Source organism: Silene latifolia, chromosome 10 (assembly GCF_048544455.1).
Source record: "Silene latifolia isolate original U9 population chromosome 10, ASM4854445v1, whole genome shotgun sequence".
Taxonomy (NCBI): domain Eukaryota; kingdom Viridiplantae; phylum Streptophyta; class Magnoliopsida; order Caryophyllales; family Caryophyllaceae; genus Silene; species Silene latifolia.
Window position 1 is genome coordinate 9556913 of NC_133535.1, and position 14485 is coordinate 9571397.

Genomic DNA, 14485 nt, shown 5'->3' on the forward strand with positions numbered 1-14485 from the left:
GAGTCCTTTAATCTGATGATTTTTGCACTCCTTCCCTGCCCACTGCAGCAAAAACTGTAGACAGTCTGATGCCAAATCCAGGTGAAGGATACCTTGGCTACAAGCCCATTCCATAGCCGTTAAAACCCCTCGTGCCTCCGCTTGCAAGAGAGATTCCGCTCGGCATTTAAGACTCCCTTCGAATCGAATATTCTCCATATCATCAAAGACCACCCAGCCTACAGTAGCCTTGCACGTATCCTCCCAACTTGCGTCAACATTAATTTTCGTAGTCGGACAAGAGCCCCTAATCCAGAAGAACGGTTGCCCCTCCCTCAGTCTACACACCTAATTCTCATTTTCATGGCATTCCGAATTCTCATTTTCATGGCATTCCGGAGCGACATTTTGAGTTATTCCTTGAGTCTCATCCTTAACTTCCGCACTCTGAGAAGCCATCCTCACTAGCCGGTGACATTGATCATAAAAGAGACGAGGTATGAGAACATCTCCCCTAAAAATGCAGTTATTTCTCATAGTCCAAATACAGAACTTATAGAAGCTGAACTGAACTGAACTTATAAGAGCTTAACTGAACTGAACTTATAGAAGCTGAACTGAACTTATAAGAGCTGAACCAAACTTATATGAGTTGAACTTATAGAAGTCGAACTAAACTTATAAAAATTTTGCGTTTTATATAAGTTATTTTTTTATACAAGTACTACAATACAGTACAATAAAAAATAAATTACACAATACATTTTTTTCCAACCATCTATTTCCATATTATCATCCTCCCCGTCACTTCATCTTCATTTTCACTGACACTGTCGAATTGATTGTTTCGCCAAACGTCTTTTACTATGTTATTTCATACCTTGTACATAGCTTTCTTACGCTTTGTTTCAGACATGTCTTAATCTCATGAGATTAATGAGGTATACGTGAAATAAGGGTAAAAATATTAATGAGATCAGATGACTTGTGAATAAGTAACGAGTAGGCGGTTTAGCATAAACAAATTATAAGGGTCATTTTTTTTTTGTATTTTTGTATTTTATTTATAATGTGTATTGGATAATTTTAATATTGGATTTTTTTTGCATTGATTTAAATGAAAGCAATACTATTTTATTTTTCAGTTTTTCAGAAAATGGGTATGAATTTGTAGTTAATATAAATTGTATGAACTTGTCTAAACTGAGCTTATAGTAATTGAACTGAACTTATAGGAACTGAACTTATAGAAGCTGAACTGAACTTAACTTATAAGAGCTGAACTAAACTAAGGGGGTGTTTGGTTGGGGGAGTTGGAATGGAATGGATTTAATCCATTCTAGTGTTTGGTTGAGCTATTTTGGAATGGAGTTAGAATCCACCATTCCAACCCCCTCTAATCTCATACCCAACCTTTAACCCAAGATTCTAACTCCATTCCATAATGTTTAACATTTCATTCCATTCCAAGGTTCAACCAAACAATATAAACCAAGTATGGGGTTTAGAATCCATACCACAATGGTATGAGATTCCAATCCATTCCATTCCTTCCATTCGAACCAAACGCCCCCTAAACTTATAGGAATTGAACTGAACTTATAGAAACTGAATTGAACTTAAAGAGGTCTTAGTCTTCCTTAATATGACCATATCTATAAGTATAAAACGGGTCAAATAATATCCCATATAAGTCAAATTGTGTATACAAGTGACTATTATTAGTAAAATTGCAAGGCAATATATATCTTAAATCCTGAATTCAACAAATTATTAGTATTTGGTAAGCAAGAGTTAATTAGCCCGTCATTAGTATGAAACTTGCTGTTCTTAAGTCAAGCTGACTACTTCCTATAGCTTGATTATTTATGTCCGTGGGGCAAATACTAGAAAAAGTCTTCTGTAAAGAGCGTGGCAAAAGCTTAACCAATACTCCGTATAACAACACTACAAATCAACGATTTATTTGAAAGTGCAGTCTGTGGGGGCAAATACCAGAAAAAGACTTCTGTAAATAGCTTTACCAATATAACAGCACTATAAAATATAAATCAACGAGTTATTTGAAAGTAATTCTTTCCTAGTAAAGTAATTCTTCAATTCTACGTAGTTCTAAGTAAAGTAGCAATCACGGTTATTGATATCGGTTTTACAACAATGAAATACAACCGAGTTATCAAGGTTGTTAGGTTACCGCACCGCCCTTATCTGTAGAGAAACAACAAAGACCAGGCCGTGACGGTCGATGTCCAGATTAAATCTGAAACCGAAATTTAATATCATTGGTAGCAATCACTAACCAAAACTTCACGTGTAAAAGAAATAATTACCCTGGTAGGTGGTGTAGTTATCCATAGCTAGAGACCGAGACCAATGAAAAAATCATGAAGATGTAAATGCCTATATAAATCAAAGAGTAATGCAGTTCAAGAGCATCTCACACAAAACAACTGCTGACAACTTCATACAAAATGAAACCAAGTATTATTTCTCTACTATGTAGCAAACCAGCCTTTCTTGTCATCTTTGTTTTTCTTATGCAAAATATTACCGTAACTTTATCACTGCGTAGTATAGACTACCCAAGCAACGAGACCGACTACACTGCGTTGCTGGCCATCAAGAGCAAACTACTGGATCCTTCCAACCGGGTTTTAAGCTCTTGGAATGACTCGATTCACCACTGTTATTGGGAGGGGGTTGCTTGTGGGCGTAAACATAAAAGAGTGACTGTACTAGATTTGAGTTTTAGAGGTTTGGCAGGAACCATATCTCCGTTTATAGGAAACCTGAGCTTCCTTAAGATCATTTACCTTTACAATAATAGTCTATATGGAGAAATCCCGACTCAATTAGGTCATCTATCCAGGCTTCAAAAACTAGTGATAGTTAACAACACACTTGTAGGTGAAATTCCAGCCAACATATCTCGTTGTGTTAACCTCAGAGTGTTTTACTTAGCCAACAACAAGCTTGAGGGAAACCTCCCAACAGGACTAGGAGCACTGTCAAAGCTAATATTCTTTGCTGTGCAAATTAATCATCTTACCGGCCCTCTTTTTGACATCATACAAAATCTTACTTCTTTAGTATACGTAAATGCTGAATCCAACTCATTTACTGGAACTATCCCAAACAGCATTGGTAGGATGCAAAATCTAACCCAACTTGTAGTTGCTGTTAATCAACTATCAGGCACACTTCCCACATCCCTTTTTAATATCTCCTCCCTTCAAGCTCTTGATTTTATGGACAACCAACTACATGGCGAACTTCCAGCAGATGTTGGCGTCAATATTCCCCAACTGACATGGTTGAACCTTGAGATTAACAATTTCACAGGATTAGTTCCAATCACGATCCAAAACCTAACAGCTTTTGAAGTTATTGGACTCGGTTATAATAATTTTATAGGAAATGTTCCTTTTTATGTTGGGAATTTTCATAAGCTAAATTATTTATCTCTTGGAGGGAACTTCCTAGAAGGTGACATTAATCTTATAGATACACTTGTTAACTGCAGCCAATTACGTGCCCTCATTTTGGGACCGAATCATTTTTCAGGAATATTACCCAAATCTGTTGCCAATCTCTCCACCTCTTTGCAAGTGCTCGATATACGAAATACTCAAATAAGTGGAAAAATTCCAGAAGGTATTACCAATCTCAACAATCTTGAGCTATTATGGATGTACAACTGTAAATTAACGGGATATATCCCTCAAGATTTCGGGAAGCTCTACAAATTGGAAAAACTCTTTCTAGAGTCCAACAATTTAAAAGGTAAAATTCCCAATTCCATGGCCAATTTATCATACTTGAGTTGGCTTGATTTAGATGACAACATATTGGAAGGGAGTATACCTCCAAACCTCGGGAATTGCCAAAGCTTGTTGTTCCTGTTTTTATCATACAATGAACTCAATGGAACCTTGGATGATGAGCTATTTGAAGGATCTACTACATTTGTTCAACTAGGTTTGTCTCATAATCATTTGGAAGGCACCCTTCCTTTGGAAATGAGTAAACAAAGCAACCTACAACTCTTAGGACTAGATAACAATAAGTTTTCGGGTGTGATTCCAGATAGTCTTGGTGACTGTTCTGACCTTCAATACCTCTTCATGGATGGAAATTCTTTCCAGGGAAATATTCCATCATCTTTCGCTTCTTTGACTAGCCTACTAGAAATTGACATTTCTCAAAATAATTTATCCGGCCCCATTCCAGCCTTCTTCTCTAAGTTCCCTATATTATATTACCTTAACTTATCTTATAACGACTTTGAGGGAAGTGTTCCAACGAACTCAGTATTTGCAAATGCAAGTGCGGTCTTTGTTGCTGGCAATAACAGACTTTGCGGAGGAATAAAACAGCTTCACTTACCAAAGTGCATTGAGAAGAAAAGCTCGGGAAAAAAGAAAAGAATAATGTCTCATGCCCTTAAATTGATAATCCCAATTGTTGGCGCACTATTTGGGATGGTGGCCATAGCATCAGGGCTGTATCTGGCATGTCTCAAAAAGAAAAAGTCACCTCTTTCATCAGATTCAATGATGGGGATTGTAACCATGAAAGTGTCGTACGACATGTTACTCAAAGCAACGGATGGTTTTTCTTCAGAGAATCTACTTGGGATGGGATCTTTTGGATCCGTGTTTAAGGGGACTTTGGATGGAAAATTGGTTGCAGTTAAAGTTCTCAACTTGCAACACCGCAGTGCATCTAAGAGCTTCATGGCAGAGTGTAACACATTGAGGAATGTCCGTCATCGGAATCTGGTAGGCGTTATAACAGCTTGTTCAAGTATTGACTTTCAGAGAAATGATTTTAGAGCACTAGTATACGAGTTCATGCCCAATGGAAGCCTAGACAGATGGTTACATGGAGTTGACGGAAACATGAGCCTCGCTCAAAGGGTGGATGTAGCGATTGATGTGGCCCATGCAATCAGCTATCTACACCATGAGTGTGAAACTCCAATAGTGCATTGTGATTTGAAACCTAGCAACATATTGCTTGACAATGACATGGTCGCTCATGTTGGAGATTTTGGATTAGCAAGGTTTCTTACTCAACCTCGACATCCAAATCAAAGTAGTACAATTGGAATTAAGGGGACTATAGGCTATGCTTCTCCAGGTAATAATCGTGTTATTCCTATTTATATTTAGTCTGACAAAAATCATATAACTATATTATCATCAAAAGACTAAGATGCACAAACTCAGTAATCTGCTCGACTTAATGCTAAAGTAGTACCTGTAATAATATTTCACCTAACATACTCTCACGCATGCACAGTTAGTGACCTTACCTAGCTAACACATATTCATAGTAAATGAATTTTCTAAGGTTTGCATATTTATCTACTACCTATTTATGCGTCTAAGCATTTGCATTGGGTTCACATGTCAGAGTATGGGCTCGGAAGTGAGCCATCTATAGAGGGTGATGTTTACAGCTATGGCATATTGCTACTTGAGCTTATGACAGGAAAGAGTCCGACAGACAGTATGTTCAAGGAAGGCTACAACCTTCATCTACATGCAGAAGCGGCATTACCTGACCAAGTCATACAAATTGCGGACCCATCGCTTGAAGAAGATAATCTCACTGAAGAAGACGAAGACCCAAGAGCAATCCAAGATGAGCTTCAACGAAGAGTGGAATGCATCACTACTGTGATCAGTGTCGGAATATCGTGCTCGAATCATTTGCCACAACAGCGAATGAAAATAGTTGACGCCAGAAGCAGGCTTCAATCAGCAAAAGACAACCTTCTCAGTACTAGAAACAGGCGTAATCTTCCTGCAAGAGGTATGTCATTAGACATATCATGAGTTTATTGTTAAAGAATGATTCTGAATGTTTCAAATTGCTTAGAAGTTCTATCTATTAACATTATTTCTACTTGTAGCGCTGATGGTTACAGAGGCCTGACCGCCCAAGGTTGATTACAATCAGAAAACAAGCGTCCGCCAAATGAAGTCGCAAAAGAGAATTATTAGGACTTCAAATGTACCACAGTTGAATGTAAAATGCTATTAAGTTCCTGTCAGTTTGCTGTAAACATGACTAATAAAATGTTATGTACTCTAGTACTCTACTACTTATCATCATGTAATTATGTTTGTGTTTTCACAAAGCTAGCTTTCTAGCTGGTTTGCTTCATATTGTGACTGTTCAATTCCGTGGTTTGCTTCATATGTCAGACTACAACCTCGGAAGTTGTTATGTGCTTCATTACTTATCATGTAATTATGTATTATGTTTTATCAAGGCTACCTGGTATCTTGTGTTACGAGCATAACATTCACATAGACTGTACAATTAATTCGACACCGACCTACACAAACAGGTGCTCTGAGAGGCTATCTCAATTTTGCAAATTGATAGCTAAGTTTTTTCAGTCCAATTTATATGCATGATAATAATCAGTATCAAATATGAACTGCAGGAACTAAGAACCAAAAATATAATTATACCTTTCTAAAATCTTCAATTTATTTGACCGACACGACAAGTGAAATGCATAATTTTCGGTGATCACTGATCAGTGTCATGCTTCAACCATTTGCGAAAGAATAATGAAAATAACCGACGCCAAAAACAGGCTTCAATAAGCAAGAGACAACCTTCTGAATGCGAGAAAAAGGCGTAATCTTCCTGCAAGAGGAAGTACTCAGTATATAACTATATATATCACTAATAATATATATCAGATGTTTCCGAGTCGAGAAACATCTGATAATAACTAAAATCTGGGTTTTCTATGTGACATTAATGATGCAGGGGCCTAATGTTGATTTTAGCAAAACAACTTATGATCCGCAAACTCGATAATAACTAAAATCTGGGTTTTGTTGATTAGGTTTTGCTGATTCATTGCCTTGATTAGAACAACATCTAATCAGATGCAATGGTATTATACAGGTAACTTTGAGAGGGTAACCTTAATTGTAGAATTAGATTAAAAAAGAATTTGAATTAAAAAAAAAAAACTTGAATTAGATAAGAAAAATTCTATAGTATTCCAAAGACTTACATTTTGCCAATGTTTTCGGGAAGGTTACGTTCTCCATTGCTATCAATTTGTGATCTATCATAGTCAAATGATATGAGCATGTAAATGAAAGTAAGAGACAGTTTGGGAGTCACAAGTTTCTTCTTACCTTGTGAGTATATGATAATAAAATTTCTATATTTTAACCCTATATATATTACTCATTCTTTCTTTGTTTAACTTTTCAACTTTGCCCTTCTCCCTCTAAATAATATTCGGTGTTACTCTTTCACATACGCGTTTTACTCTTTCATATACATTTTTCCATAAATTTTCCATATACTACCCTTTCTCTAAAAAAAGGAAATTTGATTCTCCCCTTCCATTTTCTCTCAAAATCTACTCAATTTTTCCCCCAAATACTTCAATTATTCATCTTAGTTAGTATATCAATCAACCAATATTCGTTTTTGTTAATTAAACTACACAAAATTTTGTTTTAGATGAATTGATTTGTTATTTTGTTCAATTAGGGCTGCATTTCTATTATTAGACTTGATTCAGTTAGCATATCAATCAACCGAATCCCGTAGTATGCAACACTGATGCGGCCGCATTTTGATGAGGTAGCTAATTCATTTATAGCGTAATGAACAAGATGGGGCCACTACCACCAATTATGAGGACTGAGATCAAAGCCTTCAACGAATTTGATACCATTATTATTGTAGCATGCGTGAAGTATCTTTTTGGCTTGGGGAAAATGCATTTGCAACATAGTAAAATCTCATCCGTGAAGGGTGGTGGTGGGACTGCCGGAAGATGGGCGTTCAATGCGAGGCTGTGGGAGTGGTGGGCGGGTGCCGGTAGTTGTTGGTAGGTGTATTGATTGGGATTGAGAGGACGAGAGAAAATGTCAAGGGTAAAATTGTAAACGTTGTATGTGAAAGAGTAAAATCCGTATGTGAAAAAGCAATACCCATAATATTTCTAGCAATAATTTTTATCGACTCATCGGAAATAGGTAACGGTAATTTAAATTAGATATGAATTATCGTATTAATTAACGATGAATTAATAAAAAAAATAATACTATTGAACTAACAAATTAATGAACTTTTTACCTATGTTAGACTATGATTGATGAAATGACCGATTTAAACTGAGAGAAAAATTGACGATTAAGAACGAAATCTTTAAACGGCTATAACTTTGTGCTCGGATGTCCGTTTTCAACGATTTTTTTTTCAACTCGTTTATTTCGACGAGACGAACGCAATGGGGAAAAAAAATGTGAATTGGTCTATTCGTGTAAAACACACGAATTGGCCTAGGTCGGTTCATGTGGTTTAAGAAAAAAAAATATTCCTTAATTATTTAATATGGGCCTGTCCGGGACAAACGCTTGGCCCCAGGCCGGCCCAAAATTACTTTGGGCTTTTTGGGACTGGCTCATGGGCTTTTTTGGGTCAAAATAAAAGGCCCAAGCCCTTCATAAAAGCGGATTGAATTGGGTCAGACCAATGGGCTTAGACCGTTTGATCACCACTATTTTCACTCCTCCCAATATGAAAATTGGGGGACAATTGGAATGATTGACCCAAGATAATCCTTGAATCGTGAAATAGGCCACAAGAAATGACATTACATTATTGATCCTATAGGAAAACCATTGAAAATTCTACGCTAACTAAAATATTCTTATTCAATCAAAATCACAGAAAATACAAATATATCCTAAAATTCATCTACGTCAATGAAAACTTCTGATGTAAAGGATGAGTTTAACCGTGATAGATGGTGTAGACGTATAATTTTGATTAAATGACCACAATACGGAAGTCCGAGTATAACTTAAGGCATCATTGGATTCTTAATATAAGTCGAATGAATAAAGCTTTCTAATATCCGTGATTAATGTCCTAATGTTGTTGGTGGTAATAGTTTAGCCAGTGTAAACTAAATTTCCCATATAATGAAGAAAAAATCAAAGAAAAACAATTGATCGGGACATATATAGACAGCATATTAATAGCGTGTGATTCAAATATGTACGTACTCCCCGCCCCATGTACCGGTCAATACTCAATAGTTATCATTTTCCATATTTAGGTGTATCAGTCAATAGTTATCATTTTTATAGTAAATTTTGCCTTTTATGTGCCCATGTGCAGGTGTGAGATTTGTGGTCCAATATTATTATTATTAAATTACTTTCTCTCACATTTCCTTGGTCTTTGTGCCGAAATCAATTGATAACTAATGAGTGGAAGGAGGGAGTAGTATTTATGAAAAGTTAAACGATCAAAGTTGAAGAAATGTTGATCAAGAGGAATTTGGATCCAAAAGAAATGGAGATCTATTACCCTAACACAAGTGAATATAATATTACATCTCTCTTTTTATTGCCTTTTTCCTTTGTTCTTCGTTATAAAATTTGGACCGGTTAGATAAAATCTTGTGCGTTGAGATGAAATGGACTCTACATTTCTTTTGGGAAATGGAGAAGATCTTTACTCGATCAAGAGATCAACTAACAATAAGAGAACATCATACATGGGGCCTCAACTCAAGTCAAGCTGGCCTGATTCCTAAGGCAATATAAGCTTGTCTTTACTTCCAAGATTTAAAAAAAACTTCCAAGATTTTCTGTCGTGTGTGGCACAGAATCTAAATCGTTAACGAAATCGTTAACAACCACAAGCCACGGCTGACAGGCAAGAGTTAGTTTTGATTAAAGGTGCATTAATTCAAATTATTAATGATGACAAGTACTTGACATAACTGTATCATTACCCGTAAGTGTTGATGATGATCAGTACCTGACAAGTTCATTAGTTCAAATTGTATAATGATCATCAATCAACAATTTCGCGTCGTTTGAAATAAATGTCATTTACCTGTAGCTGTTGAAGATGACAAGTTCAATAATTCAAATTGTATAATGATCATCATCTAGAGTGACGGACCAGTGGCATCGGACATTAAAACAACAATAGAAAGACGAGCAGATTAGGCGTTTGTCAACAGTTGATAGATCGAGTCACTAGTCTAGATCTCGCCCAATGTATACACTACACATATAACTTTTCATTATTTACTGTATTTTTTATAAATTTTAAATTGGCATCTCAGGAATTTTCATATTTCACCTCAATATGACGGTCTAAGTAGTAATGTTTGGTAAGATCTACGTACCAGTCAAATGCCCCTGCAAAGTTCACAGCAATGAGCCAGTATGTCGAGAATGCGAGAGCATGTTATATCAGATCCCTTGTAATCATCCTCTCCATGTCTGGCATTTAATAGAAAACATATCAGACCGAAGATAATGAAGAGAATAATTATCAGTGGTGTGCCAGCAATCTCAATCTCCCCGGATAATAATTCTGGCAATGCAGGGAAAAATAGATGAAGCATGTGTAAACACGATTGAGTGTTAAATACGATTGAGTTATCAAGGTTACGGTGACCATATACTGAGATAAAGTCACCCATGTTTATAGCGAAACATAGAGATCAGGATACATCAACCAATTTGGAGATCAAGTCTCAAACCGAGATATAGTACAATGGTAGCAATCAATAAACAAAAGCTTCACATGTAAAAAAAGCAATGGTTAAGCTTACTGCAGTAAAAAATGTGGGTTTACCCTCGGCTGACTAAGAGACGTACACGGTACACTTTCTCAAAAAAAAAAAAAAACTAAGAGGTGTACATGAGAGAATAAATCAAGAGTTAAATCCCTATATATATGAAAGCGTGATACAGTTTAAGAGCATCTCACACATTACAACTGCTGAAACTAATACAAAATGAAAACAATCCACCTCCAAACCCAAATTGAAAGTCCACGTTTTAATTCTTCTCTATGTACAAAACCAGCATTTCTTGTCATTTTTATTTTTGTATTGCAGAATATTATGCTAACTTTAGCACTGCGTAGTACTGACTACCTAGGCAATGAGACCGACCACAATGCGTTGTTGGCCATCAAGAGCCAACTGGTGGTTCCATCTAACGAGGTTTTAAGCTCATGGAATGCCTCTATTCACCATTGTTCTTGGGAAGGGGTTAGTTGTGGGCGTAAACATAAAAGAGTGATTGTATTAAATTTGAGTGCTAGAGGTTTGGCAGGAACCATATCTCCTTTCATAGGAAATATGAGTTTCCTTAAAATTATTAGTTTTACGAATAATAGTCTATACGGCGAAATCCCCAACCAATTAGGTAATCTATTTAGGCTTCATGACCTACGGCTATATAACAACACACTTGTAGGTCGGATTCCACCAAACATATCTAAGTGTGTTAACCTCGAAGTTCTATCCTTAAGCTTCAACAGACTCGAGGGAAAACTCCCACAGGGATTAAGAGCATTATCAAATTTACATCACCTATTTGTGGTGTATAACAATCTTAGGGGCCCTCTTTTTGACATCATACAAAACCTTACTTCTTTAGTATCTATATATGCTGCTCATAACTCATTTACAGGAACTATCCCAAACAGTATTGGTAAGATGCAAAACCTAACTATACTAGATGCCGCATCAAATGAGCTCTCAGGAACACTTCCCAAATCCCTTTTCAATATCTCCTCCCTTCAAGTTGTTGAATTTGGTGACAATCAACTACATGGAGAACTTCCCAAGGATATTGGCTTCCCTAGTCCTCATCTAACATGGTTGAACCTCAGGGCAAACAACTTTTCAGGATCACTTCCAATCACGATACAAAACCTCACTACACTTCAACTTATTGAGCTTGATACTAATAGTTTTACAGGAACGGTTCCATATTATTTTGGGAATTTTCATAGCCTAACTGCTTTAGTTTTTGTAAGTAACAACCTAGCAGGTGACATCAACTTTATAACTACACTTATTAACTGCAGCCAGTTAATTGCCCTAGAATTGGGATACAATCACTTTTCGGGAATATTGCCCAAATCAGTTGCTAATCTCTCCACCTCTTTGCAAGTTCTCAGTATCGAACAAACTTTGATAAGTGGAAAATTTCCTCAAGGTATTACCAATTTAAACAATCTTATGTGCTTAGATCTGAGTAACAGAAAATTAGCGGGATCTCTTCCTCAGGATTTCGGGAAGCTTCACAAACTGGAACAGCTTTATTTGGGGGACAACAGATTAGAAGGTAGAATTCCGAGTTCCTTGGGCAATTTATCACTCTTGAGTGAGCTTAGTTTACATGATAATGTATTGGAAGGGAGTATACCTCCACATCTCGGGAATCGCCAAAGCTTGTTGTACCTAAGTTTATCATACAATGAACTCAATGGAACCTTGTGGAATGAGCTATTTGAAGGATCTGCTTCATTTGTTGGAGTATATTTGTCTCATAATCATTTGGAAGGCTCCCTACCTTTGGAAATGAGTAAACAAAGTAACCTACAAACCTTAGTACTGTCTAACAATAAGTTTTCAGGCGTCATTCCCGACGGTCTAGGTGACTGTTCTGACCTTCAATACTTGTATATGGATGGAAATTCTTTCTACGGAAATATTCCTTCACCCTTCGCTTCTTTGTCTAGCCTCCAAGAAATTGACCTTTCTCAAAACAATTTGTCTGGCCCAATTCCATCCTTCTTCTCCAAATTTCACAGTTTATATTACCTTAACTTATCTTACAACGATTTTGAGGGAAGGGTTCCGACGGATTCAGTATTTGCAAATGCAAGTGCGATCTTTGTTGCTGGCAATAGCAGGCTTTGTGGCGGAATGAAACAGCTGCAAATACCCATGTGCACTAAGAATAGAAGCAAGGGAAGAATAAAGTTGATAATTCCAATTACCAGTGCACTTGTTGGGGTGGTGGCCATGGCGGTAGGGGCCTTAGGCTCCTACCTGGCTTGTATCAAAAAGAAAAAGATACCTCTTTTATCAGGCAACCATGAAAGTGTCGTATGACATGTTACTCAAAGCAACATCTGGTTTTTCTTCAGAGAATCTACTTGGGATGGGATCTTTTGGATGGAAAGACAGTTGCAGTGAAAGTTCTCAACTTGCAACACCGTTGTGTATCCAAAATTTTCATGGCAGAGTGCAACACCATAAGGAATGTCCGTCACCGGAATCTGATAAGCATCATAACAGCTTGTTCTAGTATTGACTTTCAGAGAAACGATTTTAGAGCACTAGTATACGAGTTCATGCCTAATGGAAGCCTAGACAAATGGTTACATGGAGGCGACAGAAACATGAGCCTTTCTCAAAGGGTAGATGTAGCAATTGATGTGGCTCATGCAATCAGCTATCTCCACCATGAGTGTGAGACTCCAGTAGTGCATTGTGACTTGAAACCTAGCAACATACTGCTCGACACTGACATGGTCGCTCATGTTGGAGATTTTGGATTAGCAAGGTTTCTTACTCAACCTCGACATCCGAATCAAAGTAGTACAATTGGAATCAAGGGCACTATAGGCTATGCTGCTCCAGGTAATAATAGAGTGACTCCTAACTATAGTTTGCCTGAGAAACACCATGAAGTACTATTGCAAATATATCTATCTATTAACTATTCACCAATTTTGTGGCTAAGCATTGTCATGGGGTTCACATGTCAGAGTACGGGCTCGGAAGTGAGCCATCTACAGAAGGTGATGTCTACAGCTATGGCATATTGCTACTTGAGCTAATGACAGGAAAGAGTCCAACATACAACATGTTCAATGAAGGCTACAACCTTCATAAGCATGCGGAAGCAGCATTACCTGACCAAGTCTTACAAATTGTAGACCCATCACTAGAAGAAGATAATATCAGTGAAGAAGTCGAAGACCCAAGAGCAATCCAAGATGAGCTTCAACGAAGAGTGGAATGCATTAGTTCTGCAATCAGTGTCGGAGTATCATGCTCAAATCATTTACCACAAGAACGAATGAAAATAGTCGATGCTAGAAGCAGGCTTCAATCAGCAAAAGACGGCCTTCTCAGCACTAGAAACAGGCGTAATCTTCCTGGAAGAGGTATATCGACATATCATGAGTTTACAGTTAACAAATGATTCTGAGAGTTTCAATTTGCTTAAAAATTCCACTAACATAACATTATTTCTACTTGTAGCGCTGCTGGTTACAGAGGCCTGACCGCCTAAGGCTGATTGTAATCAGAACAAAAAAGAGTGTGCCAAATGAAGTCCCAAGAGAGAACTATTAAGACTACAAATTTACCATAGTTGAATGTAAAATGTTGTAAACATGACTAATAAATTGTTAAGTACTCTACTACTTATCATCATGTAATTATGCTTGTGTTTTCACAAAGCTAGGTTTCTAGCTGGTTTGCTTCATATCGTAACTGTTCAATTCCGTGGTTAATATTCCATCCTTCATCTTAGGTTTCTAGCTGGTTTGCTTCATATAGTTACGGTTAATGCGAAGCTGACCTACACAAAAAATACGTCCTCCGTCTCAATCATTTGTTTAGCTCTGATTAAAATACCCTCACACAGAATAAAACTGTAAATAAATGAAT

General features: G+C 37.0%; 1 protein-coding gene and 2 long non-coding RNA genes across 3 annotated transcripts in view; 1 reads left to right on the forward strand and 2 right to left on the reverse strand.

Moving 5' to 3' along the window:
* Positions 1-13837, reverse strand: part of LOC141605033 (uncharacterized) — a 69950-nt gene extending 56113 nt beyond the window's left edge. Inside the window, exons 1-2 of the long non-coding RNA XR_012526267.1 lie at positions 13723-13837; positions 10184-10280 (exon numbers count right to left, since the gene is read on the reverse strand). This is a non-coding gene — a long non-coding RNA (uncharacterized LOC141605033). The remainder of the gene's footprint in view (positions 1-10183; positions 10281-13722) is intronic.
* LOC141605028 (putative receptor-like protein kinase At3g47110) lies at positions 5391-6240 on the forward strand. The gene is made up of 2 exons (XM_074423659.1): positions 5391-5799; positions 5900-6240. Exons 1-2 carry the CDS (start codon positions 5391-5393, stop codon positions 5920-5922), a joined length of 432 nt encoding a protein of 143 aa, XP_074279760.1. The 3' UTR covers positions 5923-6240.
* On the reverse strand, positions 5706-7144 carry LOC141605035 (uncharacterized). The gene is made up of 3 exons (XR_012526270.1): positions 7028-7144; positions 6468-6648; positions 5706-5790 (listed from the first exon to the last, which is right to left on the reverse strand). It is a non-coding gene; the product is annotated as an uncharacterized LOC141605035 (long non-coding RNA).
* Positions 13838-14485: the final 648 nt, after the last annotated feature.

What these genes read in the sequence shown, in the direction of transcription:
- LOC141605028 (XM_074423659.1), top strand. Translation starts at nt 5,391, where the DNA reads ATGTCAGAGTATGGGCTCGGAAGTGAGCCATCTATAGAGGGTGATGTT. An exon ending in GCGTAATCTTCCTGCAAGAG is followed by an intron (nt 5,800 to 5,899) that starts GTATGTCATTAG and finishes TTCTACTTGTAG; the next exon opens with CGCTGATGGTTACAGAGGCC.